Source organism: Tursiops truncatus, chromosome 3 (genome assembly GCF_011762595.2).
Source record: "Tursiops truncatus isolate mTurTru1 chromosome 3, mTurTru1.mat.Y, whole genome shotgun sequence".
Classification (NCBI taxonomy): domain Eukaryota; kingdom Metazoa; phylum Chordata; class Mammalia; order Artiodactyla; family Delphinidae; genus Tursiops; species Tursiops truncatus.
Window position 1 is genome coordinate 157,253,967 of NC_047036.1, and position 26,475 is coordinate 157,280,441.

Here is a 26,475-nt window from a genome sequence, read left to right on the forward strand (position 1 = left end):
GCACTGGGGAGAGGGAACATTCTATAGTCCTATAATTATGTCTCAGTCTTTTTGTGGGTCTGGACCCCTGGGGTATGATCTTCACAAGTGCTTCTCAGCCTCCCCCTCCCCTCTTCTACTGACAGGAAGTCTAGAGGGGCTGGCTAATTGCCCTTCCCCAGGTCAGATAAAGTAGTTTCCCTTGAGTGCTGGCCTTTGTCACAGAGAATTGGAGGAAGAACAGGATGCTCTGGCAGATTTCAACATGGTTGCTTTTGTTCCTGCTGGAAGCATGAGGGGATTTTCCTCCAATCTTCACAGTGAGAACTTGGTGGGGCTCCTGGAGGTGAAACTCAGAAAAGTGGGAGAGGGGACTAAACTGGTCCCTGCCTAGCATTTTGAACTCTCAAGCTTGTCCACACTCTGCCCCCAGCAGTTGGTTAATTGAAGTTTGTGTTCCTACTGGTACTGTCTCCACCAGCAGGCTTCTCTTCTGGGGCTCCCTGTGAAACAGGAGGGAAGGGGGCAGAGCACAACCCTTAAAGAATGACATAGCCGTTGAGGATATGACATAAACTCATTAGAACCAACTATGCCCAATATGGTGGAAGATTTGACTTCCCTTAGACATTGAGCCTCATTTTATGCATACTGTAATGCATTAGCATCTAGAAGATGCACCCACAGGTGCCATGACTGTTCTGAGGCCGACCATAAAAGGCCAAAAAGTGGGTGGTGGCTCAATTTCTGGAAATCTCCGCCCCTTCTCCAAGATGGAATAATCCTCCCATTTTATTAGCCTACGGAATTACGCAGCCCATAAAAACTAACCACCCCACATTTTAGGGCCACTCTCGCCTTTTGAGATGGACTGCATTCTATCTATAGAATGTGTAGCTTACTAAATAAATCCACTTCTTACCTATCATTTTGTCTCTCACCGAATTCCTTCTGCATTGAGACATAAAGAACCTGAGCTGCAGTAAGTCCTGACACCAGGTGAGTGATTTTAACTAAAAGACAGTGGGTTCAAGTGCCGATCTGAGTTTTGGCTGAGTAAAAGTCCTAGTTCGTGGGTTCAGTTCCCAACCTGAGTTTTGGCTGGGTTTGAATCCCATCTGAGTTGTGTGGTTTCATCCATAAGCTGTGATTCTCTGTATCTGCCTCTCTCTCTAGTTACAGTTTGCCTTGTGACTTCAGTTCTCTGATGGATCTAAGAAGAGATATTGTTTTTCAATTTATTCAGTTATTTTCTTATTGTAAGAATGGGAGTGATGCTTCTAAGCTTTTAATAGTGCAGAGAAGAAATCCGAAATCTAGGTTACTGTGCCTGAGGTTCCTTAGCTGACAACAGAGGGACCTAATTCCACTTGAATGACCCATTTCCTTTCACTGACTTTGGTTTTTTTCATGCTACTGGTGTTTCTCTTGCTTCTTTGATCTACTGAGAGCAGCAAAGAAGGTGACAGTTAAAATTGTGGTCAGCACCTGGCCCTACAATGAGGTTGTGAACTTCCAGATTCGTAGAAGGCAGATGACAGGTGGCCCGCAGCTTGTGTGGGGTTTACCATGCTAAAGCCAGCTTCAGTCCCAACAAAGACTCTGGCCCGCACCCCCGTGCGGCCCAGCTAACCTGCTACTTCTCTGTTTCCCAGTCCTAAGGTTCTCCCAGGTCTCTCACTGACCAGCTCTTCTCCAAGGGCTACCTCCAGGGAAAGTCTAGAGAACATCCAGGGAGGCAGCAGCCGTGACATAATCAGAGTGCCAGCAGTGATGTGGACCTTTGTCTACAAAATCTTCTCCAAATTGCTGCTGGGAAAGAAGACGACAGTGAGAGTTCCTCGGCCTGATGTGGACTGTGGCAACCAGTATACAGGGGTCTGCTGGCTGGAGGAGGAACCCCCCAAGTCTCACCAGTGTTGGGGATGCCCTGAGCCTTGGCCCCTGTGGAACTGAGTTTCAGACCAAGACTCTGGGAGCAGGCATAGTCACTGGACACAAAGCTGCCTGGAGCCAGAGTGGAGCTACCAGTAGAAGAACCAGGGAAGGAAGCAAGCGAAGTGGTGGGAGTGTGCTGAAGGCCCTGCCCGGGGCTGCAGATACAGAACCAGAGACGCCCATGCTGGAGTAAGGCTGGGAGAGTACCAGTATGATTGTTTGCAATGATTCTTTTAAATTATTTTTGAACATCCTTTCTTAACCTTTAAGAATCAGAATAGTTAACATCTGAAACATTTTCTGTATCAGTTAGTTTTTAGGTGTTAGAAACTGGCAAGAAGCCTGAGAGGAGGCTTAATTCTGGAAAGTGTGTCTTTTACAACAATTTCAGTGTGAAAGACATTTTTACAAATGAATTTTGACTCCTGTGGTGAACACACGCTGATTCACTGATGCATTCTAGTATCTGATATGGTCACAGTCTTCAAATGAAAAAGCAAGCACTTGCTGTCCTTTGAAATATCTGCTGCATCTCCTGCTGCTGTGTGTGCGTGAGTGAACCTGCTTTTGTGGTTGTATTTTTTGTGTTGAATAGCTACTTTGAATTTTCATGATTATGCTTTGATTATTCATAATTTTTCATTTTATAGAACTGATGTGTGTTGACAATAAACTAAATAAAAGAAATAAATGTGTGAAATAAATAAGTGGTTAAAAGAGATCATTTCCTTTGGGGGACAGAGGATGGGAAGGAAACTGGAAAGGGGGTTCACTGAGGTCTTGGGAGTTTGAATGCATATGTTGAGAGGTAATTCCTCTCCCTGGGGGTGGAGTCACTTGCGACTCCCCTAAGCCAACTCTCAAAGAATCATGTAATTTTCGATGATGCCTGCAGGAAGAGCTTGTCATCTTGTTTGATAGGATTGTTGATCTACCCAGAGGAAGAGGAAACTGGGGGATGTGGTCCTTGAAGAGAGCATGGCCAGCCTGCACTCAGTATGCACACACATGTGAGTTTCCCATGGGTCAAAAGAACATCTGGGAAGCTAGCCAAATTGAACCACTTTGCTGCATCCTTCTCAAGCGTGCTGTCTGCAGGTGAGGGAATCCAGGATCAGAGGAGCATTGGGCTGTCCTGGCAGGAGCAGGATGGAGCAGAGATTAGGGGTTCGGCCAAAGCTGAGGGAACTGAGGAATAGGGAGGATCTGGGGAGGCTGTGGCTGCACCAATTCTCTCATCTCCCGTTATTGCCTCATCGCTGAAGGAACAGCAAGAGCCTGTGAGAGGGATCAAGAGGAAGTTTCCGGAGGCAGAATGGCCCCCTCCCCACAGCAGGCCCCCGACCTGCTGGGATCAGAATTGGATACAAGGGGGCTTCCCTGGTGGCGCGGTGGTTGAGAGTCCGCCTGCCGATGCAGGGGACACGGGTTCGTGCCTCGGTCCGGGAAGATCCCACATGCCGTGGAGCGGCTGGGCCCGTGAGCCATGGCCGCTGAGCCTGCGCATCCGGAGCCTGTGCTCCGCAACGGGAGAGGCCACAACAGTGAGAGGCCCGCGTACCACACACACAAAAAAAGAATTGGATACAAGGTCAGAGTTTGCAAACTGAACAGTATAATCAAAGTTGTATGAACACGATATGCTTTGTTCAAGATGCTATTGAGGGACAATAAGGAAGGATTCCACAGAGGAAATCAAAGGCAGTGATTTGAAAACTATAACAGACATGACAACATGTCATGTTACTACCCTGTGCTGTTAAGAGTGTTCAATCAGATCAATTCGATTATACATTTAAAAAAGATTTTCTTGTGATTTTTTTCCCATTGAGATGAGGCAGAAGGAAAAGAATCATCAGCTTACTTTTTAAATTTTAAACAGAAGCAATATATGCTCCCTGTAAAAATGTACGTGCACCGTAAAAATTTATAGTGCCGTAGTACCCCCTAGTATGAATAAACCATATATATCTGTTCTCCTAGTAGCAAGTAGGTAGTTCCAGACACCTGCTTTCACACTGCTTCTGTGAGCATCCTCTTGTATCTTTAGGTATTGGTGTGAATATTTCTGTAGAACAGATTTCTGGATGTGGAATTCTTGGTCAGAGGACGTTCATGTTTAGAAATCAGTACACGTTACCGAAATTGACCTTGAAATGGCTCTACCAATTTATAAGCCCACCAAAAATGCGCCCAATCCATGGGAATCTTTGTCTTTTCGTGTAAGATTTCTATGGAGCCAATGATAACTTGACTTGCATGCTGTTGTCACAGTCTAGCTGCCCTCTCAGCTCTGCCAGTTTTGGTGAGTTAACCATCACAAAGGCTGCCTCAAGCAGGGAAAGCCTCATATCATAAGTGTGTTTTGTACACTGGATTGGGGTCCATACATAGATGCTGTGTTCACCCTTTCCCAGGTTTGCGGGATAGCTGCATGGAAAATGGGAACAGTGGGCAGAACTGAATATACCATGTCCTAGTTTTAGAAACTTGCCAGAGGGTCACTGGGTGTGGGCTGGAAAGAGATGGGTGTGGATTCTGAATGTTCCAGCCTCCTAGGTGGCCTCCAGCATGGCTTTATGGGTCACAGAACATGTAGCTGAATGTCTAAGATCTTTAATGTTGCCTTTTGTACCAGCTATATACCCAAATGTTTTCATACGCAAAACTCTTAAAGCAATAGATAATGATTGCATATGGTCAAGGAACGTATTTTTAATGTTATCACAAAACACCTGTGAGGACTTCAAACTATATGCACACTAATGTAAATGATTATAGAAAATAAAACCTCCGGGCTTCCCTGGTGGCACGGTGGTTGAGAATCTGCCTGCTAATGCAGGGGACATGGGTTCAAGCCCTGGTCTGGGAAGATCCCACATGCCGCGGAGCAACTGGGCTCCTGAGCCACAACTGCTGAGCCTGCGCGTCTGGAGCCTGTGCTCCGCAACAAGAGAGGCCGTGATAGTGAAGAGGCCCGCGCACCGCGATGAAGAGTGGCCCCCGCTTGCCGCAACTAGAGAAAGCCCTCGCACAGAAACGAAGACCCAACGCAGCCAAAAATAAATATAAAAATAAATAAATTTTTTTTAAAAACTTCCTTTCTCTGAATATCATTCATGGTATGTAAATAAGGCTATAATTGTATTATAACAGGTGGCCGAGCATATTTTCATAAGCTCAAAAATGTTTGATTTGTTAGAGAAACCACAGGAGGTGACCAAATGCCTTACGTGAAATTGTATAAACTCAGTGATGGGCTGGAGCTGGTGTCTCATGAGAGCTGATCGAGGGCATCTCTTCTCAACTTCACCAAAAAAGTCACATCAGCGGCTTGAAATCAGCCACAGTGCGAGTCAAAAAATGCTACAGGGCTTCCCTGCTGGCTTAGTGGTTGGGAGTCCGCCTGCCGATGCAGGGGACGCGGGTTCGTGCCCCGGTCCGGGAAGATCCCACGTGCCGTGTAGCGGCTGGGCCCGTGAGCCATGGCCGCTGGGCCTGCGCGTCTGGAGCCTGTGCTCCACAACGGGAGAGGCCACAACAGTGAGAGGCCTGCGTAACGCAAAAAAAATTAAAAAAAATAAAATCTAGGTTGACGACCAAATAAATATTTCCTAGTATAAATCAGAACATCACACCCTTCTTACATTTTCCCTGCCCCAGCCCTGGAGTCCACCATTTCTCCAAGGAGCCTTAGTTCCTTTCAGTGGTAAATAGTACTAAAAACTAAGTTCTGGGTGCAAGGTGTGCTCAATGGTACAGGGGTGTTATTGTTTCTAAGCCCTCAAAGCAGACAGAGCTAGGAACTATATGTATGTGCACACACTACCTATCTATCATCTATCTATCTAATCTATCTATCCATCTATGTATCATATGTGTGTTTCATCTATTACATCGTAAAAGCCATGAGTTCACAATTATTCTTTCATTCTCTCCTTTCGCTTCTGTTTTTCGTCTGTTGTTGTTTTTGTATTTCTTTTCTCTGGCTGAAGAGACAGCACACTTAGTGAATTTTTTTCTTTGATCAACCCCTTGTTGAGCGATTCTTGTCATTATTCATTTTAATGTTCAAATTGTCCCATGATTGGTCAGTGGAGCCCCTTCGACCTAGCTCCTATGTCTTTTTGTTATGTTCCCATCAGTTTTTTGACATTTTTTAAAAAATTATTTATTTATTTTTGGCTGCAATGGGTCTTCGGTGCTGTGCGTGGGCTTTCTCTAGTTGCGGTGAGTGGGGTCTACTCTTTGTTGCAGTGCGCGGGCTTCTCGTTGCGGTGGCTTCTCTTGTTGCGGAGCACGGGCTCTAGGCATGCAGGCTAAGTAGTTGTGGCTCGCAGGCTCTAGAGCACAGGCTCAGTAGTTGTGGCACACGAGCTTAGTTGCTCCGCAACATGTGGGATTTTCCCGGACCAGGGCTTGAAACCGTGTCCCCTGCATTGGCAGGTGGATTCTTAACCACTGTGCCACCAGGGAAGCCCCCCGTCAGTTTTTGAGCATATTTGTACATTACAGCAAAAGTTGTTCCAGATTCACCTGTACTTTCTCTGCTCCAGCCCTGGAACCCACCATTTCTCCAAGTTCATTTTAGTGGGAATTGACAGTGAAAACTAGGATCTGAGCCCTAAGTGAACTCATTGTTTATGAAGTGTCCTTGTTTCTAGATCATTCTAGAGCTAGAAAATATATACAAAACTATTAAAATACACAAGTTAACTGATACCTCTAATTTTATCCAGTGAAGTTTCTCCTCTTTTTCCCCCATTCCAGTTTCTTTCATGTCTTCCACAGTGAACACCCTGACTAGCAGCAACATGAATATATTTCTACTCATCAGCTCAAACCTACAACACACACAAATAAGCTTTGGAATTGCCTTTTTTTTTTTTTCAAAGAAAATCATATTCTTACATGTACACATACACATCTATTGATACATGGGCAAAGGTCTCGCTTTTTCCTATTTCGGCTATACTGAGCCTTTTAAGCCTTTGCTGGCGTTTTGGTTCATACACTGGGGTCGCTGTGTTTGTTCCGTCTAGAGGAAGCGGGAGAGCAAAGCACTGACTGGGTATCCAGGAAGCCGCCCAGGACCCAGTCCTGTGGCCACGAGGGCGCCTCACCACATGGCCAGGGCGGGGTCCGAGGGCTCATAGGGTTGTAACCAGGTGTCACTGTCCTCCTCTTCGGGGACGCGTTTCTCTCTAACTGGCAATGGGCGGATGGTAAGTGGATCTGGGTGTTCGCTGCCGTCATGGGCTCTAGGCCTGAAATACGCGCAGAGTGCCCCAGAGAAGGTGTCCGTGAAGGTGAAGATGTGGGAGCCATTGGATACATTGAAGAAGGACAGCTTTCCCGCCTCGCAGTCCAGAAAGATGCCCACGCACCGGGGTGGCACGCGCATGGTGAGCGCGATGCGGTGCGGGTCCAGCACGAAGTACTCGCAGCCGTTCCACAGCCCCATCACCCAGTAGCCACCCGCCGGGCTCAGGCGCGCCTGCCCTGCGCGCGGCACCTCTGCCAGGCACGCACCTAGGAACCAGCGGCTGCGGCGGCCCACGTGCACCTCCCAGTAGTGGCGGCCCGTGGAGAAGCGCTCCCGGCTTAGAACGCACATCTGCTCGGAGAACCGCTGGGGGTCACCGGCCGCTGAGCCTGGCGCCATCCTGCGGGAGGACACGCTCTTGCCATCCTCGGAGACCTCCAGGCTGGGGTGGGCGGAGCCAGGATCCAGGGTCACATCCACTGCGCAGAGGCATATGTTTAGTGCAGGTGAAGGACGGTTCTGCCCCTACTCCCACGCCTGTCCCCTCCCCCGACAGGCAAACCCTCTGGCTCTCCTGATGGACCAATCAGTGGAATAGTCACTCCCTCTCCTGCAACCCCCTTCCCACCACCCTGGTACTGAAGGGGCATGAAAGTCGCTTCCTAATTTTTGAAAGTGATTAGAGGAATCCCATTTCTTTCCTGAACCGGAAGGTTCTTGAATTCCATGGTGCCATGCAGAGCAGAGAGAGCAAATGAGGTAGGTTTGTGGGGATAGAGGTGGGCTCACTTTCCCCAAGACCTGATCAACCGGAAGGAGCTTAGGGCTGATTCTGTCCCGGCTGCTCTCACCACCCTGTGTAACCATGAAATCACTAGTGAGCTCTGGGACTCTTTTACAGCAATTTTAGGATTTTAAAACTGTAGGGGACCTCTGAGATCATCTAGTCCAGTACCCTGCACTCCAACACCCCATCCCCCCCAAAAAACCACACCCATTTGATGGATAGGAACCCTCTGTCGGATGATGTGGGAGGTTCCTTACAAACTCTGTATTCTCTCCTGCAAAGAGGCCCTAGTAGCAACCTTTCTGCCAGTTGGAAACAAATCTAGTAAAACCCGGAAAGCTAGGTGCGTGTGGGAGCATGTGTGTGCACACAAACGTGTGCACGTGTGAGTGCAATCACATTAATGCATGTGAGCATGTATGTGTGCAGGCATATGTGTCATATTATGTGTTTTATAAGTGAGCTTTTGTGTCTGTATGTGGGGCCCATACTTGGCTCCTGGACAGACCCTTCCTCTAATCTCAGTTCTGGATACCTCCCTTCTACTTAAGATCCAGCCAACCTAATTCACAAGGCACAGTTCCTTGGCTTCAGTTACCTGCATGTTGTTGGGCTGCTCTCCACTCTGAAACCAAACAGACAGGAAAAAGAAGCTCAGAGATCTGGGTCAGTAACCCTAGAACCTTGAGGGCGGCTCAAAATGCAAAAGGGACGCCTACAAACTAAGTAACCTCGTTCCCACCATGATAGCTGGCTTGGATCCAGACTGGCCTGGGTCCACACGGCATCTTCCCGGGAATTTGGGATTGGGTAGGGGGCTGGTGTCAGTGCTGGCTTGTACCAAAGCTGTGCACAGGCTGAAGTTGTGCTGGGAACAGTGGGATGACAGAGTATGTGGGCAAAGGGAACCAATACAAGCAACTGGGATACCTTAAAGGATGGAAATGAAGCCTCAATCTCTGACTGGCTTAGTCTCCAGGAGGCCCAGCTGAGCTTGGCTCCTGTCCTAAGACATCCTCTGGACACCCTGTCTTGCCCTCTTTCTTAACATGAGCCATTCTGTGTGGATTTCTGTTTTGTTTTATCTTGTTCTATTTTACAACAAAGAGAGCACCAAAGTCACAAAATGCAAAAGCAATAGAAGACATTTTCAGAGCTCCATAAATTTACAGCAAGGCCCTGCAACCCTGATTTTGCATCAGAATAACCAGTAGATCTTTAAAAATATAGAGCTTTCGCATAGAATAACTTAATTCGACAAAGGTGTCAATTCTCCCTAAATTTATCTATAAATTCAAAGCAATCCCATATAAAACTACTTTTGGATTTTTTTAGAAACTTCATAAATTCATCCTAAAATTTATATTTTAAAAAGGTCCATTAACTTTAAAAAGGAAGGGGAAATGGAGGAGGACTTGCGCTTTCAGGTACTTTAAAGGTCAAAGTAATATGTGACCAAAAGACAGACCCATGAAGACCTGGGAACTGAATATGCACTAAAGGTGATACCCCAATCAACGGGGAAATCGTGGATGGTGTCGTAGGTGGGATTGGGAAAACTGACACCTTATTCGGAGAAAAATTGCTGGGTTCTTGTCTAACACCACATAAAATGGTGAATTTCAGATGGATTAAAAACCTGCACATAACACATATACAGTGAGTAGAAGAAAATGTTAAGAGACTGTCTTTGTGACCTAAATGTAAAGAAGATCTTCAACAAAACTTCAGAAACACAAGCCATTAAGGTAAAAATGTGATGCATTCGCTTTTATCAAAATTGGTTATTTCGGGGCTTCCCTGGTGGCGCAGTGGTTGAGAGTCCGCCTGCCGATGCAGGGGACGCGGGTTCGTGCCTCGGTCCGGGAGAATCCCACATACCGCGGAGCGGCTGGGCCCGTGAGTCATGGCCGCTGAGCCTGCGCGTCCGGAGCTTGTGCTCCGCAACGGGAGGGGCCACAGAAGTGAGAGGCCCGCGTACCGCAAAAAAAAAAAAAAAACAAACAAACAACTGGTTATTTCTTTTCAATAAGGGGCACCATTGGACAAAGCTAATAGCAGGTGACGGAAGAGAAGAAGGAATTCACAATGTATAATAACAATGAGGGATTAATATCCTATGTGTATATATCATATTCTACAATAATAATAATATCGCATGAAGGATGCCTGCAAACCAAAAGGCTCCATTCCCCAGCACTGACACCAGCCCTGTCTTGTGAAATCAACAAGAAAAAGATAGCAATGCCATATGGAAAACAGGCAAAGGACAGGAACTGCTAATTTTCAGAAGAGGAAGCACAAAAAGCCAGCTGGCATATAAAGAGATGCTCAAGCTTCTTAGTGTGCAGAGGAGTGCAAACCGAAAGAACAATCACTTGTCCCCGTTGACTGGTAAACTTAGAAAGCCGGCTCACACGGGATGTGGGCACAAGGAGCCTCCACGCACTGCGTGAAGGATGATGGTGCTGCTGCAGGACATCCTTCCATCCCACTTAGTGACACATCCCCCACGGGCCAGCAGTTCCCCGTGGGGGTACACATCCCAGAGAAATCTCCACACAGAGCCAGAAGGCAACACGTGTTCAGATATTTATTCAGCCTTGTTTGTGGTGGTATAGAGTTAGAAGCAGGCTGGATGTCTACTCCAGGAGGGTGGCCAGCTCAAAGGGAGTGCTCTGCAGCAAGGAGATACAGACTAGATTTACATGTGGCAGCAGGGGTGGATAGTAAAACACAGCAATGAGTGAGATAAGCAGGGAACAGCACGAGACTGCAAATGTCTTTACAGAAACTGAAGTGCACCGCACAAAACAGAAATTCACCTCTTGCAAGAATACATACAAAATAAAGATACACATTAGACTGTTTGTTTTATGGGGGGAATGGAGGAAGGTACAGGGAGAAATAATTACATATAAGGTAACATGCCTTCTATTTACATATAAGGTAACTCTCACCAGGAGTGAGGGTCTTTGAGGGGGGACACCAGGAAGCTAGGTGATTCTGATGTGCAACCAGGATTGGCACCAATGATTTACCGTATGCTTACACTTCAGAACAATATAAAAATAACTATAAAAGTAAAACTCAAATATAACCTATGCCAAGCAACATAGATTAGTACATGTGTGTAGCTATGGAATAAACCAGAATGAAGCATAGTTGGTTAGTCAGAGCAGGTGACTGGGATGCTGAGATGTGACGTGGACAGTGGGAGGAAAACGGGCTTCACTCACCAGCCTGGCCTTCAGCCCTTCTCCAGTCTGAAGTAGCCAAGGAAAAACAGAATTAGAACAGCAGGTCCCTGCAGCTTCCTTGTTCACACGTCAAATTTTGCACCCACCCCTGCGCCTCTCCCCTTTCTCCTGCCACCCACACAGCCAGCGGAGTTCCAGCCTGGCCATCATACCTGGCTGGGAGATAAGACGAACATACATGGATACCCACATGCTACAAGGTGGACAAGAAATAGTTCTAAGGGGGAGTCACTTACCCAGCTCCACTTGAAGTTTCCCTGTAAGCAGAACACACAGAGAAAACATCAGCCTTTGGATGAGTGGAACCACCTTCCCGAGGCAGTTAGGCCACTGGGAAGAGGTTTCTTAGTCTTAAACCACTGCTCACCCCGACCCCATCCTAGATGCTGCATCACCCATCTGCAGGATTCTTTTTTCTGTGTGTGTGTGTGTGTGTGTGTGTGGTACGCGGGCCTCTCACTGTTGTGGCCTCTCCCGTTGCGGAGCACAGGCTCCGGACGCGCAGGCTCAGCGGCCATGGCTCACGGGCCCAGCCGCTCCGCGGCATGTGGGATCCTCCCGGACCGGGGCATGAACCCGTGTCCCCTGCATCGGCAGGCGGACTCTCAACCACTGCGCCACCAGGGAAGCCCATCTGCAGGATTCTTATACCTCATCCTATTCTTTGCTCTAAGGCAGAAATCTGCACAGCGCTGGGAAGGGAAAACTGGTCTTGCTACTGAGGAACCTCTTTCAAGGGTTCTGGTCTGGTTTGGAGAGGCTACTGCTCACTTGCCCTGTAATACAAGCTTTTGCTGGGGAGGAAGTCCTGTGTAAGTCCAGGCACTGAGCACACCCTGCAGGAGCCTCAGGGTCACTTACTGGGTACATTATTTAAAGAACTAGGAGGACATCACACTCAATTATTTCCCCAGGCCAGATACCAAAACTCTAATATTTTGCCACTAGAAACGCATTCCTCTGATTTCTCTAATCTTTGTCTTTTAAAAGTAAGACTGGGAAAGGCAACAATATACACGAATTCGGCCTATGATGTTAATGAATTATTGTGGCTCTTTTTGCTGTTTGGTTGATTGCCTTTTTTGTTTTTGTTTTCCCCTCCATGACTAGGTAGACTGCAAGACAAGCTTCAACTTTACTGCATTGTCTGGTGTTTTACTGGGGCAGACAAGGTGGTTCTCAAGGTCCTCCCCCACCCATGGTGGCCTTCTCCTCTCCTCTATCCCCTCTTCCTTTGGATTCACTCTTCCCTCCTCCCCCCACATGGTTTCAAGGTGCTGAGTCCCCCTGGGAAGAAAAGTGGATTTGATAAATTGCTTTCACTTTGGTGCAAATTAAAGCTGGCTTCCTTCCCAGTGACATTTGCATTAAAAAGAGGTTATCCTAGGAAGATGAACCAGAAGGAGTAGACCTTTTACAGTGGAATTGGAAGTGAATTGTACAATTGGCAGGAGAGGGCCTGGCAGAGTCTTTCCAGAGGGTCTTAGGTCAGGCTTCCTTGACAGGTGCACACAAATCGGTTTCGGAGGGGAAAGGCGGGAGGCGCAGAGGGATGGATTTCGAATTAGAGCGCTGCCATCCATTGCTCTCCAAAGGGGGCCTAAAATCACTGAACCCCTGCTTCCACCGTGTGCCGGGGTTAACCCCCTAGCCCACAGCCAGCACCATGGGCATGGCACCCAGAACTTACCCAGCTCTTCTGTGAGTTTCCCTGGAGAAAGAAACGAAGAAAAGAGGAAAATCTACATGGATCACTGAGGCCTTGCATCTCCAAAGTGCACAGACTTGGGACCCCATGTGCTCTGGAGAACCAGTATGAGCTGGACTCGAGGGAGGAGCAGGCTCCGAGGCAGGAGAAGTGGAAGAAATCCTCTGCCGCCCCCCGCCCCCCCGCCCCCCCGTCTCTGCCCTCTCCCAACCCTGCCCCCCCCCCCCCCGCGACCTACGCGTCTTCTTCACCCAGCGTCCCCACTTCTGCGAGTCAGGGATGTGCGCGAAGAGCGCGTCTTTCCCTCTGCTTACCTTTGTCCTTCTCCGCCTGCTTCTTCAGCTTTTCTGCAAGGAAGAAAAAAGGGGAGCAGACGTGAGTGTGCGCGCTCCCCTGCCTGTTTCCACGACCCATGCCAGCCCTGCCTCCGCAGGATGGCCCCTCAGCAGTGCCCCGCTGTGGCCGCCTCCACCACTTTGCTCTTGGGCAAAGCCAACTCCAGGAGGGCAGCCCCCAGCCTGCCTGGTACCTCGGGACCTCCGTTGCCTCCGAAAGAAGTACAGCGCCAGCGTCGGGAGGAGAGCCAAGACGAGCAGCGGTCCCACCAGAGTCCCGAGGAAAGCTCTCTTCCAGGGAGAGGTTCCGGGTAAAAATACGTCTGGAAAACACCCCACATGGAGTTGTCTCGATTTGGTCTTCGCTAAACATGAGAAGACTAGTCTAGACACTGCGTGCCGGAAAACCTTCCCAGTGCCTGGTTGACGCTTCCTGGGCCCCAGCATAGCCCTCTGTAAAACGGGCCTGAGAACCAATCTCCAGTGCTCTAGAGAGAGGTAGCGTCAGAGGACCAGCGGCGAACCTGAACTTGCGCAGCGCAGAGGAAAACACTGCAAACTGAAGGATGCGAAAGGAAGGCGCTGATGGGCTCTGCCCGCTCCTCCAGCTTAGAACTTCTGTGACCACAGCCCTGACCTTCCTCTACTTCTTCCTACTCTTGCTTTACATCCAAGGGCATGACAATCCAAGGTGTTGATACCTGAAACCCAGTGACTAACTGCTCTCTACCACTCTGACGAATCCACACGTCATCTCCCGCTTCTTGCGAACACCTGGCTTCTACTTCTCATCACACCTTTGGAAGAACTGTTAGCAAAGCTTTGACAGCTGACTGACAGTTCTTCTCTTCCCTCTCCAGGCTTCCTAGGGAGGATCTGCCCAGAGGCGGAATGTGGCTCAGGGTTCGCAAGGACAGTGGCTGGACAGTAAAGAAATGAATGCAAAATAGAGAGCAACCCTTTAGTAACTCTTGCGGCAATTTAATAGAATAATTTTGTGTCTGTTGAAGATAATAAGAAATTGGTGCTTTTATCTCAGTGGTCTTTAAATTTTTTTATCGTAGTAAAATATACATAACATAAAGTTGACTATCTTAACCGTTTTAAGCTTATAGGTCAGCAGCCTCAAGTATATTAACATTGTTGTGCAACCATCACCACCAGAACTTTTTTCATCTTCCTAAACGGAGACTCTTTACCCATTAAACACTGACTCCCCATTCCCCCCACACCCCCCAGCCCCTGGTAACATCTATTCTACTTTCCCTCTCTATCAATGGACTCTTCTGTGTACCTCATATAAAGAGAATCATACAATATTTGTCCTTTTGTGTCTGGCTTATTTCTTTTAGCATAATGCGTTCTTTCAGTTTTTAATTTTATTTTTCTAGCAGTGCATTTTTATTGTCTTGGTGAAAAGTATTGAGCTACAAAGGATTGGTCCTTCACCACAGGTGTTTTTGAAGCACTGACTTAGGGGTTAAAGGGCTCAGGGTCCTATGCCTCCCTGACCTCCAATCTCCAGTCTCTCCTGCATCTTTCCAGCTCCTCAGATAGCTACACACATTTCCATCTCAGGACCTTTGCACTTGAATGGCCTCTACCTGAATGGCCTCCTTGCAGATATCCACGTGACCCACACACTTTGTCAAGGGTGAACACAAATTTAAAAACTGGATTTCCCCTGGTGCAGAAACGGAGGGAGATTCCCCTTTCCCTTCTCTTAGAGTATTTCCTTTAGAAAATGTGTAAATTCTTTCTCTATCCCCTCAAGATGTATACAAATCTTTTTGAAAGTTAAATAAGCCCCTTGCCAATTTTAAAACCCAGGAATGTTTTTCTTAAGGAGCTAGAGCCATCTCTTTGAAATGGAAACATCAAGGAGAAAGTACCCCTATCTCCAGGTCTGCTGGGAGTTTCACTTAGGCACCTGGCTCCAAGTTGTAATTATGTGCTTGTCATAGAGATAAGAGATATCTTATTTCTCCTTTGGATAAAGACAATTAGCGAACACAGATGTTACTCCTTACCCAATTACCAGGTAAATTTCGGGTGAACTATGCGTGACACACCGTGCTTATCAGGTCCTCTTACCCGAGGACAAGTTATCGCTTATAAGGGTGAGATTTCTTTCTGTTATGGTAATATCACTATTGATTTGGACCAATGTGAAACATGGCCCATAGGTTGGGTTTATCCTCAAGACTTAAAACAATTAGAGCCATGAACGTTAAATCCTTCAAATGGGTGCCTCACGATAAAACTTTGATCCTATATAATGGTCTTCCTTTGAACTCAGTGCCTAACGGTCTTCGTCCCTGATCCACCACTTTTAAATCCATATATACACTCCACCCCGCCTTAGCCTGCTTCCCTGCTTCATGTTTCTCTGTCTCAGGTAACATCTTCTAACATGTGCTGTAATTTATTCTTTTGTGTATCTGTTTCCCCTGCTGGAATGTGGACCTGAGGCCAAGGGTTTGGGGAACATTGTGGGTGATCAATAAATATTGTTTGAGGGATAAAATTAGGAACACATGGGCTCTCATGATGCCCTCTAATAACTAGAGTTTCTGGATTTTAGGGCCTGGTCTTTGGTTCATAATGTTGGCTTTCTGGGACCTCCCCCAATTACTGTTTGGGGTGTCGGTTGTACACTCAGTAGGTTCCTGATATTACGGCTGACTTTCAAGGTGTCAGGTTTAGCCCCCCCCCCCCCCCATACACAGCCAGGCTCCAGTGCCACTGTGTCCCAATAGATGGTCTCTGGGATAAAGGACATGGAGAACTTGAAGACTAGGAAGATGACGGTGCACTGGCACCCACTGACCTGCTATCTGGACCACGAACTCTTTCTTCTGGCCCAGGAGGGGGTTCTGGATGGAGCAGGACACATTGCTGTGGGCCCCCCCTTGGACGACCACAGAGGTTTCCAGACTGAACAGGCCTTGGGCATCCTTGACGATGACTTCAGTCTCTGGAGGCAGGCATCGTCCCTGATGGTCTGTCCACTGAGACTGTGGCTTGGGGTACCAGCCACTGGAGCTGCACCTTAGCTGAATGCCTCCCTGCTCGAAGCCCTCAAGGGAGATGTGAGGGTCCGAGCCCAGCCCTGAGAGAGGCAGGAAGAGTGGGAATGATGAGGCTCCTTCCCAGAAGTTGTATGCGAAGTTCATGCCACCATTCACCATCTGCAGTCACCATAAGGCATCGTGACTGTGACTGCTCTTAACACGCTTGCGGGCTGGCAGCCCTCCACCAGTGGACTATAAGTGACAGGCTAAATCACCGGTGGCGTGTGGGGACAGCACTACCTCTGAAGGGCATTTTAAAATAGGGAAGGGCTACTAATATTTAGTCATATAATGCAAGGGACAGTCCCCGTAGAATGAAGAGTAGTCCCACCCCAGATTTCAATAGATTGTCTTTTCTCTCTCTTGAATTCCACTGGCACTCAAGTGGCTTTGTTATATATACTTCTTTATCTCTCTATCCAAGTAAGCTAGCTTTATATTTTGAATATGCAAAACATTAAGATGGTTTAAACATCAATACTGTAAAAAACAGTAGATCAAAAAAGCCCCAGGGGCTTCCCTGGTGGCGCAGTGTTTGGGAGTCCGCCTGCCGATGCAGGGGACACGGGTTCGTGCCCCGGTCCGGGAAGATCCCACACGCCGTGAAGCGGCTAGGCCTGTGCGTCCGGAGCCTGTGGTTCGCAACGGGAGAGGCCACAACGGTGAGAGGCCCACGTACCGCAAAAAAAAAAAAAAAAAAAGTGGCGACTTCCCTGGTGGCACAGTGGTTAAGAATCCGCCTGCCAGTTCAGGGGACATGGGTTCGAGCCCTGGTCCAGGAAGATCCCACATGCTGCGGAGCAACTAAGCCCATGCGCCACAACTACTGAGCCTGTGCTCTAGAGCTTACGTGCCACAACTACTGAAGCCCATGTGTTACAGCTACTGAAGCCTGCGCGCCTAGAGCCCACGCTCCGCAATGAGGAGCCACCGCAATGAGAAGCCCGCGCACCGCAACGAAGAGTAGCCCCCGCTCCCCGCAGCTAGAGAAAGCCCACGCGCAGCAAGGAAGATCCAATGCAGCCATAAATAAATAAATAAATAAATAAATAAATAAATAAATAAAGGTAGGAGGGGGCCTGCTTCCCTACACCTCCACCAAGAGTGTGTGATCCAAATATTGAATGTTTGCCAATCTGATGGGTAAAAAAATTGTATCTCCGTAGCTTTAATTTGCCTTTTTCTCACTATGAGTAAAAGTAATCATCTTTTCTTATGTTTCAGGGCCATTTGTGTATCTTTTTTGTGTGCATTTTTTTGTTCATTTTCTAATGAATCTTTCTTTTTAATGCTCTTCTTTTTTAAATTAGAGATATTTTCCCTTTCTCTGTTCTTTTCTATCTACTCTTGACCTGTTTCCAAATGGACCATTTTCTCCTCTCTGTTGGGGCTTGACCAGGTCACGCACCTGCCACCTCCAGCTCCCAGACCGCTTCCCCAGTGAAGTCGCTGGAGAGGAAGCGGCACCCGTATGGACCCTCGTCGGCGGGGACCACGGGGTGGAGCCTCAGGGTCACGCTGCCATCAGCGATCTCGTCCGTGACGAGTTCGGTCCTGTTCTGGAACTGCGCCATCTGCTGGCCATAGAACTCCTGCCGTTCCCGGTACAGGTGCACCACGTCAGAGGTCCGGCTCCGGAACCAGCGGATCTCCATGTGCTCGGCGTCCCGGTACGGCGACAGGTGGCACGAGAATTCCACCTCATCCCCGACGTGTGCCAGAATGGGTTCCCCATGGCCTACCACCCTGAATTCCTCTAGGACGAGAACCCAGACAATGGCCCAAATCAGCACTCCTCAAATATGATTTTTTGCAGTAAACCATTCAAATGACAAAGGTGAGACGCTCTACAGGATGACCGGTCCGGTTGCTTGAGCAAGTAATTGTCATGAAAAAGTTGAGTGTGCCGCATTAAAAAATACACAAGGAACATTACAACCAGATACAAATGTGTGGTGCTGGACTGGTAGCTGGTTTGAACCTACCAACTGCAAATATTATTCGGGGGACAGTTATGTAAATATGGCCAGGGCATTAAATTAAATGGAATCTTTGGCAAAAAAAAAAAAAAAAAAGCAAGTTTCAAAACCAAATGTACACTATCCTCTTATTTGATTAAAAATTTGACATATTTGCATGAATGTGCAGAATAAAAGACCTGAAGGGAAATAGACCAAATTATTGGTAGTGATAATTTCTGCCTGGTGGGAATAGATGTTTTCTTATTTTTGCTTTGTCTGATTTTCTAACATTGTATAATGCACATGGACAGCTTCTGTAATAACAAAGGGTATTAAAGTAATCTGGGGGGGCTCCTTGTTTCATGGGTTTTCCTATCTAAGGCCAAACCCTGCTTTCAAGATTTTAATTTATCTGGATCTTTCATTTGATTGTTCTCTGCAGTGATGTCTCTGTATGGCTCCTCTACTCCCTGTTTTCTGCAATTTCCATGAGAGTTGCTATTCCTGCTGCAGTGCCTCTCTACCCAGCATGACTTCATTCATTTTTCTGGCTTCTGTACACCTCCTTTCCTTCTTTCAAAGCTCAGCTTAATCCCACCCTAAATTCTTCCTTTATGAATCTCTCCCATCCTTCACTTTGCCCATATAGCATGGGGGCACCTTTCTTCACTCCATTTGAGAACCCCTGTTGCCCACTGGGTGTAGCCCTGATACCATCCCTACCAGCTTCCCTCTCCAGTTTCTCTCCAGCTGTCCCTGCCCCCGTGCCTGATGCCTGGCCCTCTTCCTGGGCACAGCCTGCCTCAGTTTACTCTCCATCTGTCATCTTCCTGGAGAATATGCCTCCTGCAAGGCTCTACTCAAATAATACCTCTTTTCTATGGCCCTTCGTGGCTTTCTGGAAAAAACAAACTGGTCTCTTAGTTATGCTCCCAAATCCTTGGGTACATTTCTCTTGCAGCTCTGGTCACACAGCTGGACAGCCGTGTATGTCACGTCTGTCCCCCTCCCTTGAATGACTGAGGATCTGGGCTGTGCCTAGTCACCTTGGTATCCCTGGTTTCCAGCTCAGGGAATTAGGGAATTGTATTTGCATAACTGGTTTACACTCTCTGTTAGTTGCTTCTTTCATGAGAGATGGTAAGATTAGGATCCTCCCTGCCGTTCAAAAGCTATGGTTTATATGCAGGAGAGGAGTTAAAAATATTTTCCAACTGGTTCAGCCTAAGCACAGACCAATAAGAATCTCCTGGCACCCTGCTGCTATGCCTTCTGCCATGCTTGTGAGCTGTGGAGTTGTGGGTGGCTGCAGGGATGGTGGGGGAGCACTGTGGGGCTGGATGGTGTTTGGGGGCGTGGCTGTTTAACAACTGGGATGGAAATCTTATATTTTAGCCCCTGGCACAGCCTGGTACCAGGCTACAAGATCTCAGCCCTGGAATCACCTGCAGGAGGGGTGGGCAGAAGCTGAGGTGCTCACGTCCTGGCTGTCTGGGCTGCAGATTAGACAGGTTACCTGAGTGCATCTCCCTGGGCTGAAGCAGGAGGAGGAGGTGAGTGAGGAAGGAGAGACTGCTGGGAAGACGTACTCGCTGGCAGGAGTCCAGGGAGACTGGGAAATCCATCACTTTTCCTCAGCAGTGGGGGCCACCTGGAAAGGGCAAAGAGGTACTGGAGTGACGCAGGAGAGCTGGAACTCCGTGCATCAGGCCTGACGTCTGTCACTGCCTCAATTATTTTTTGTCTGGTTCTCGCAGGCTCCAGTGCCTGGCTTCTTTTCAATCATGGCCAGATGTGAGAGCTGCTTCTAATTTTAACAGGCGGCACTGCTTATGGCATTGTTGGCCTTGCTTGGACTCACAGAGCTGAGAGAGGACAAGGCCAAAGGGTCCCAGAGGAAGCAGCTTCTGAGCTTCGCATTGTTTAGAGCCAGGAACAGAGCCATGCATTGTGTTGGGGCTGAGCTAGGATTTAGTGACTTTGCCCAAACAAAGGGAAACCTATGAGGATTCCCAGATGCATTTTCCTTCTCTCTGCCCAGCCTTGCTCCCAGTTCCCTTTGACCTGGAACATCAGGTCCACAAAACAGAGGAACAAACACAGAGTTCTAATCTTTCCAAAGTAGGATGCATGCCTGGCTGCCTTTTAACTCCAACCACATCTAGGACACCTTCTTCCATCCCTGAGGCTTCAGGTGGAGCTCCCAGGAGGTCAGCTGGTGACTGTCACTGAGTCAGTAGCATGTTTGAGACCATAGTGATGGTACCGTCCCATCTAGCCCTCCCCGTGCCTCATCTGGGGCACTGGAGACCCAGCCTCAGGCAAGGGCTGTTCCCGCTTCACTCCTGATGCCCCTTTGGGACCTGAAGTAATGCCTCACAGCTTGAGAACCAGTGAGCCTGGGCAGCTGTACATCTTGGGAGATATATAAGCCTCTCCACATTTCTCCTCTATTTAGTTGTGAGACTTTAGACAGATTATGGAACTTGCTGAACCTTAATTTCTTTGCTTAAACAATGGAAGAAACCAGTCCAACTCAGAGGGTTGTTAAGCTTAAGCCTCCTATGGGTGGCATGGGTGCTCTCTAAAGAAAAGTCAGGAACTTCCCTGGTGGTCCAGTGGTTAAGACTCCACGCTTCCAATGCAGGGGGCCCCCGGTTCGATCCCTGGTCAGGCAACTATATCCCGCCTGCATGCCACACTAAACTCTCTCATGCCACAACTAAAAGATCCCACATGCCACAACTAAAAAGATTCTGCATGCCCCTAATGAAGATCTCGCATGCGGCAACAAAGATCCCGCGTGCAGCGACTAAGATCTGGAGCCAAACAAATAAATAAATATTAAAAAAAAAAAAGTCAGCTCCTCTCTCTGCCTCCATCTTCTTCCAGAGGCTGCCTCCCTCTCCTTTCATGCCATCATAGCACCCCCAGAGCAGAAAGCCCTATGCAGTTTCTACTCTCCAGCTCCCCCAGTCTCCCTCCTCCCTCCGTCTGCCACCCCACTCCACTGTTTGGTTTTCCTTTTCCCACAGACCTGCGAGGTGGCACGTGTTCCTGGGGTCCTGTGGCTGCAGAGTCCCAGCCACACTCTCACTAGCGGGATGTAGATGAAGGACTTTATTTTTTTATTGAAGTGTAGTTGAGTTACAATGTTGTGTTAATTACTTCTGTACAGCGAAGTGATTCAGTTATACATATATATACACTCTTTTTAAAATATATTTTCTATTAAGGTTTATCATAAGGATATTGAATATAGGTCTCTGTGCTCTACAGTAGGACCTTGTTTATCCATTCTCTATATAAAAGCTTACAGTAAAAAAAAAAAAAGTTGAACTCAAAAAGAGTAGAATGTTGGTTACCAGGGGCTGGGAAGGGGAGGGGGAAATGGAGTCAATATTGGTCAAATGGTACAAACTTTCAGTTATAAGATGAATAAGTTCTAAAGAGCTAATGTACAGCATGGTGATCATAATTAATACTACTGTATGGTATACTTAAATTTTTCTAAGAATAAATTTTTAGTGTTCTCACCACACAAAAAAAGGTAGCTATGTGAGACGATGGATATGTTAATTAGCTTGACAATGAATGCACATATCAAAATATCACATTGTATACTTTAAATATATACAATTTTTATTTGTCAATCATCCTTCATAAAGCTGAGAGAAAAAAGTATTAGCTTTTAGTAAATTATTTTTCTGCAACTCTTCAGGTGGTCGTATATTTTTTTCTTCTTTATTTGCTTTAATCTGTTTTTCAATTGATTTATTTACCTAAATTGACAAAATTCTTAAACTAAAATTGTTAACAATAAAAAAAGAACGCTTACAGTAGATGAAGGACTTAAAAAGCTGCTGGTCGTGCAGCAGAAGACTAGTCTAAGGAGGTGTGCAGGTTAGTTAATGGAAGGGAGGCTCCCTGACTGACCTCTGTGCTGGAAGGACACTGGCTGACACGACTACAGCAGGAGGGAGGGGCAATGGCCTATGAGTCGAGTGGGCCAGGGTCTGCGGGCCCTGCCCTTCCACACGCAGGTGGGAAGACAGAGGGGCAAGCTGGGGGGGCTCCATTCATGTTTCAGAAGGGACCCCTCAGGGAGGAGATAGGAGTCCCCTCTGAAGTGTGCCTGGCTGAGAGCCAGCAGCTACTGGAATCATTCACACAATAACCAGCAGAACAGAGACCTTGGGCCAGGGTCCAGGCTCAGGCTGGACAGTCCAGCCTCTGGCCCTTTTGGCTGATGGCAGGAATATGTCTGTGACAGGCCTAGAACTGGCAGCAAAGGACATAAAGCCCCATGGGGTGAAGCCACGAGGGTATATCAGCACCAGCTAATGCCTTCCCAAGCAAGAGGGGCTCAGAGAGCGTTTCTGGATCCATCTGGATCGGCCAGACTCTGAGGAATTGGTCAATACTTGTGCTGGGTGCTAACCTGAGTCCTTCCCAAGGCAGCAATGGGGCATTAGACAGGCCCACAGCAGGGGGCAGGGGCACCCCACAGCAGGAGCACGTGCTCCAATATTCCCAGGCAGGGGGAGGCTGCCACCTGTCAGTCAGTATGTTCCAGACACTGGAATTACTATCAGGACGGCAGTTCTCTGCTGTGATACATTCATGGGATTTCAGTCACTGAGGTTGCAGGGGGAAGAGGTCATAAACACACATATACACATGCATGTGCCCACAGTAATAAAAACTAATATAAATCGAGCGCTCACTATCTACCAAGTACTTACCTATATCACACGTATTATCACCATTATTATAGGACCAAATTACAGGCAAGGAAACTGAGGTGCAGGGAGGCCAAGTGACTTGCCCTGCACACACGGCTAGAAGGTGGTGGAGTGGGAGTTCCTCCCAAGCTCTGCCCTTCTCTTGATACAGGTTCCTCACCAGCTGTCGTGTGTCAAAGTTGGGTGAACCCTCAGTTTTCCTGTCCCCCAAACTGTGACCCCCGTTAGGAATCGCCTGGTCACAGACTGCAGTGCTCACCCTGACAGCATCTCACATGCACTGAAGAAGTGGCTTGAGTCCCCATATGTCAGCCACAAGACTAACCAACCAACAAATGCACAAAAATTTAAAAATCCACTTCTGATAAAACAACTTAAAACTGGAGTTTCCCTTAGACCTTATCAACAGCATCTTCTCTAGCAGGAGGTAATGCCTTGTGGCACCTTTCCTTCCAACGCTCAAGGACCTGACTTTAAAGACTTTAATAGGAGGGAGACAGTCTGGCAAATTCTGGAAGGGACTTCAGAAGGGCTGAATGCCCCTTCCTGATCTAAAGAGCACCCTACTCTCCAGTTGCTACCTGAAGTTTGCCTTTTCCAACCTCCCTTTGCAGTTGAAAGTCTCTGATCCTTACCCCTCTGAAGGGAAACACTTTCTGATTTCAGCTATTCGCATCACAGTGTAAATAGATTTCAGATTCTTTTTCTGAAAAGAAAAAGAATGGGGAGGTTTTGCTGGGGAAAGTTGAGACTGGCCACGTTGCATATTTGGGGAAGAGAGAGGACCCAGTGAGGGGAAGAAGCACAGCCAGAAAGGGGGTTTCAGGCTGGAGTTAAGCTTTGCTGGTGGGGTACATGCTCCCTGCTCTCCAGGGAGCCTCTGAAGACGCAAGGAGGAATAAAGGTCGTGCACACCTACGCCAAAGAAATGCTGCTGAAACGCGGCTACCTTCCACCCAAGCCTATCTTTCCTCTTCCTTCTTCTTTCCTTCTCATTTTTTGCCTAGCCTCACTCCAACCCCATTCCAGTTTTCTCCTCCTGCATCCCCAATTCCTAAACAACATTTATGTTCCCCTGATTTCCAGTCCTTCAGCTCTTGAATTTCTCTTTAAAGATTTTTTTCTTTTTTTTTTGCTGTACGCGGGCCTCTCACTGTTGTGGCCTCTCCCGTTGCGAAGCACAGGCTCCTGACGCGCTCCGCGGCATGTGGGATCTTCCCAGACCGGGGCACGAACCTGTGTCCCCTGCATCGGCAGGCGGACTCTCAACCACTGCGCCACCAGGGAAGCCCGTTTAAAGATGATTATATTCTGCTTTTGCTAATTTGTAAGCTTGGGCTGCGTGTGCTTTGCCCTTCTCCCGTTCTCTGTATCCTAAGCTACGAGCCCCCAGGCATAGGGCTTTTGCACTCTTGCACCCCGCTCCCCTTCTAGCACCTGCTGCAATGCTCTGCCTTTCACAAGCTGTCAATTAATGCTCACTGGCTTGCTTTGGTTTTTATTTCAATAGGTCCACAAGAGGGTTTCCACCCCTTGTCTCTACAGGAGATGAACTGTCCCAAGGAGGGACCCTCTTTGAGGCTTCGCATGGCTTGAGGGGGAAATGGGATGTGTCAGAATCCTTCCTCTTCAAGTGGGGCTGCCTAAATGGGCATCTCCCCTTGGTCACACTGACATCCCTATCCTGCAGCCAGGTTCAGCTGATAAGATGGTGCCAACCCACCTTGCGCTCTCTCCTAAGCCCTCATTTCTGCCTCCCATTTCTGAAAGGTGGAGGGTTCGACAGGCATTGAGAATGAGGCACATACCTGGCAAGTAGCAGCGAAGGGTCCAAAATGGCAGATGAATCGGGTGATCTCAATTTCCCTGCAAGGCAGACAGTTGTGAAGTATTCAGATTCCAGATGCTAAGGTCTCCTAGACATGGGCTGGCAGTTCAGCTGAGGGGAACCAGCTCATCTTTGACAAAATTACCCACCCACCTTCCACCTTAAGACACAACGCTGCTTGCTCTGCCCTTTGCTATAAAAACCAAGATAGATAGAACAAAACGAGGAAGTCTCTGTCACATCCTGCCTGTGTGAGGAAAACCATGAATTGAATTTCCATGGAAAGTGTCCCTCCAAGGTCTTAGAAGGAGGGGAAAGGTATCTATCTGGGAGATTTGTAGAGACTGCAAACTACAGAGGCTCAGAGCAGGGAAAAATCGCTCCAGCTGGCTGCCCGGGATATCTGGGGCTCCAGGGAGGCAGGATGGCCATGCCTGGCTAGCCCCTCTCTCTTCACCATCATAGCAAAAGATACAGAGACAGGACAGGAATATCCACTAACTAAGGGTTAGGAAAGGTCTGGTGCTCAACTCTTACCCAGCTATACCCTCCTCTGCAGGGTAAGGACAGTAAGAAAAATAACCCGGTAACTTTGCCATAAGTAAAACCTGCAAGAGCTGTTCACATACAGCTTGGAAATACAGTGGGGTGCTGTACTGGGATTTCTCTAATGGAGTGGAAATCAAAAAATAAGAAGCAATGACTACCTCACCTCACCTCATTTTGCCATATGCCACTGTGCAACTTTGGTATTAGTGGGAGAGAAGCACAGTGGACCAAGGTGCCAGCCACCTGGCTGTACCCCGACACTGACATCCTTCCTAGGGGACAAGTCAGATCTGTGACACGGGGTAACTCAAGCACATGGAAGACTCCCAGAAATGCCTGTTTGGGGAGGGGTCTGTGCAAGTGCTAGGGTTCTGGGTTAGTGGATGGAGGTGAAAACAGTGAGCTTTGGGGCACCAATTTGAAGGTCATGCTTCATATTCAGGCAGGCTGGTGCATGCATCCCAGGCTTATGCATGCACAGACACATCCCAGGACAGCAAAGGGGGCTAAGTGGTGAGCTCAGATGGTGAGCTCAGGTCCCTGGGGCTGGGGAGACAGAGGGGTGCTCAGGGACAGATTAAACATAAAATTGACACAATAGGGCTTCCCTGGTGGTGCAGTGGTTGAGAGTCCGCCTGCCGATGCAGGGGACACGGGTTCGTGCCCCGGTCCGGGAAGATCCCACATGCCGCAGAGCGGCTGGGTCCGTGAGCCATGGCCGCTGAACCTGCGTGTCCGGAGCCTGTGCTCCGCAGTGGGAGAGGCCACAACGGTGAGAGGCCCGCGTACCGGAAAAAAAAAAAAAAGTAATGCCAAACTCTCAAGTATATGAATTAATCATTCTCTTCTGCTAAGGAAAAATAGCAAAAGAAATGGCGGTAAGAGCAGCTTAAGATAAGCTTGTGAGCACAGATGCAGGTTTGGGGCAGAGTCATCTTCTCTCCTGAGTTTGAGAATACATAACATGTTTTCCTTCATCTTCAGAGTCCATGCAGAAATTTGTATCACCCCTCTCTCTACCTCTCAATACTCATTCTAGCTTTTC

At 48.0% G+C, this 26,475-nt stretch overlaps 1 protein-coding gene across 5 annotated transcripts; it reads right to left on the bottom strand.

Moving 5' to 3' along the window:
• Positions 1 to 4,612: 4,612 nt before the first annotated feature.
• BTNL9 (butyrophilin like 9) lies at positions 4,613 to 25,084 on the bottom strand. 5 transcript variants are annotated; one of them, XM_073802962.1, is made up of 12 exons: positions 24,862 to 25,084; positions 19,825 to 19,959; positions 17,756 to 18,103; positions 16,104 to 16,385; positions 13,468 to 13,596; positions 13,253 to 13,285; positions 12,921 to 12,941; positions 11,467 to 11,487; positions 11,210 to 11,236; positions 9,852 to 9,962; positions 8,569 to 8,595; positions 4,613 to 7,662 (listed from the first exon to the last, which is right to left on the bottom strand). In XM_073802962.1, exons 2-12 carry the CDS (start codon positions 19,931 to 19,933, stop codon positions 7,037 to 7,039), a joined length of 1,734 nt encoding a protein of 577 aa, XP_073659063.1. In that variant the 5' UTR covers positions 19,934 to 19,959; positions 24,862 to 25,084; the 3' UTR covers positions 4,613 to 7,036. The 5 variants fall into 5 exon arrangements, with proteins under 5 accessions (XP_073659063.1, XP_073659064.1, XP_004322632.2 ...); XM_073802963.1 differs by lacking the exon at positions 12,921 to 12,941; XM_004322584.4 differs by lacking the exon at positions 9,852 to 9,962 and having other exon boundaries at positions 24,862 to 25,081.
• Between the last annotated feature and the right edge of the window lie 1,391 nt (positions 25,085 to 26,475).

Excerpts from the sequence above, each read along its gene's own strand:
- BTNL9 (XM_073802962.1), bottom strand. The coding sequence starts at position 19,933 with ATGGATTTCCCAGTCTCCCTGGACTCCTGCCAGCGAGTACGTCTTCCC. Across the intron at positions 18,104-19,824 it reads GCCCAGGGAGATGCACTCAG|AGGAATTCAGGGTGGTAGGC; the intron begins GTAACCTGTCTA and ends TTCTCGTCCTAG. Across the intron at positions 9,963-11,209 it reads AAGGGCTGAAGGCCAGGCTG|TTTTTTTTGCGGTACGCGGG; the intron begins GTGAGTGAAGCC and ends TTTGTTTTTTTT.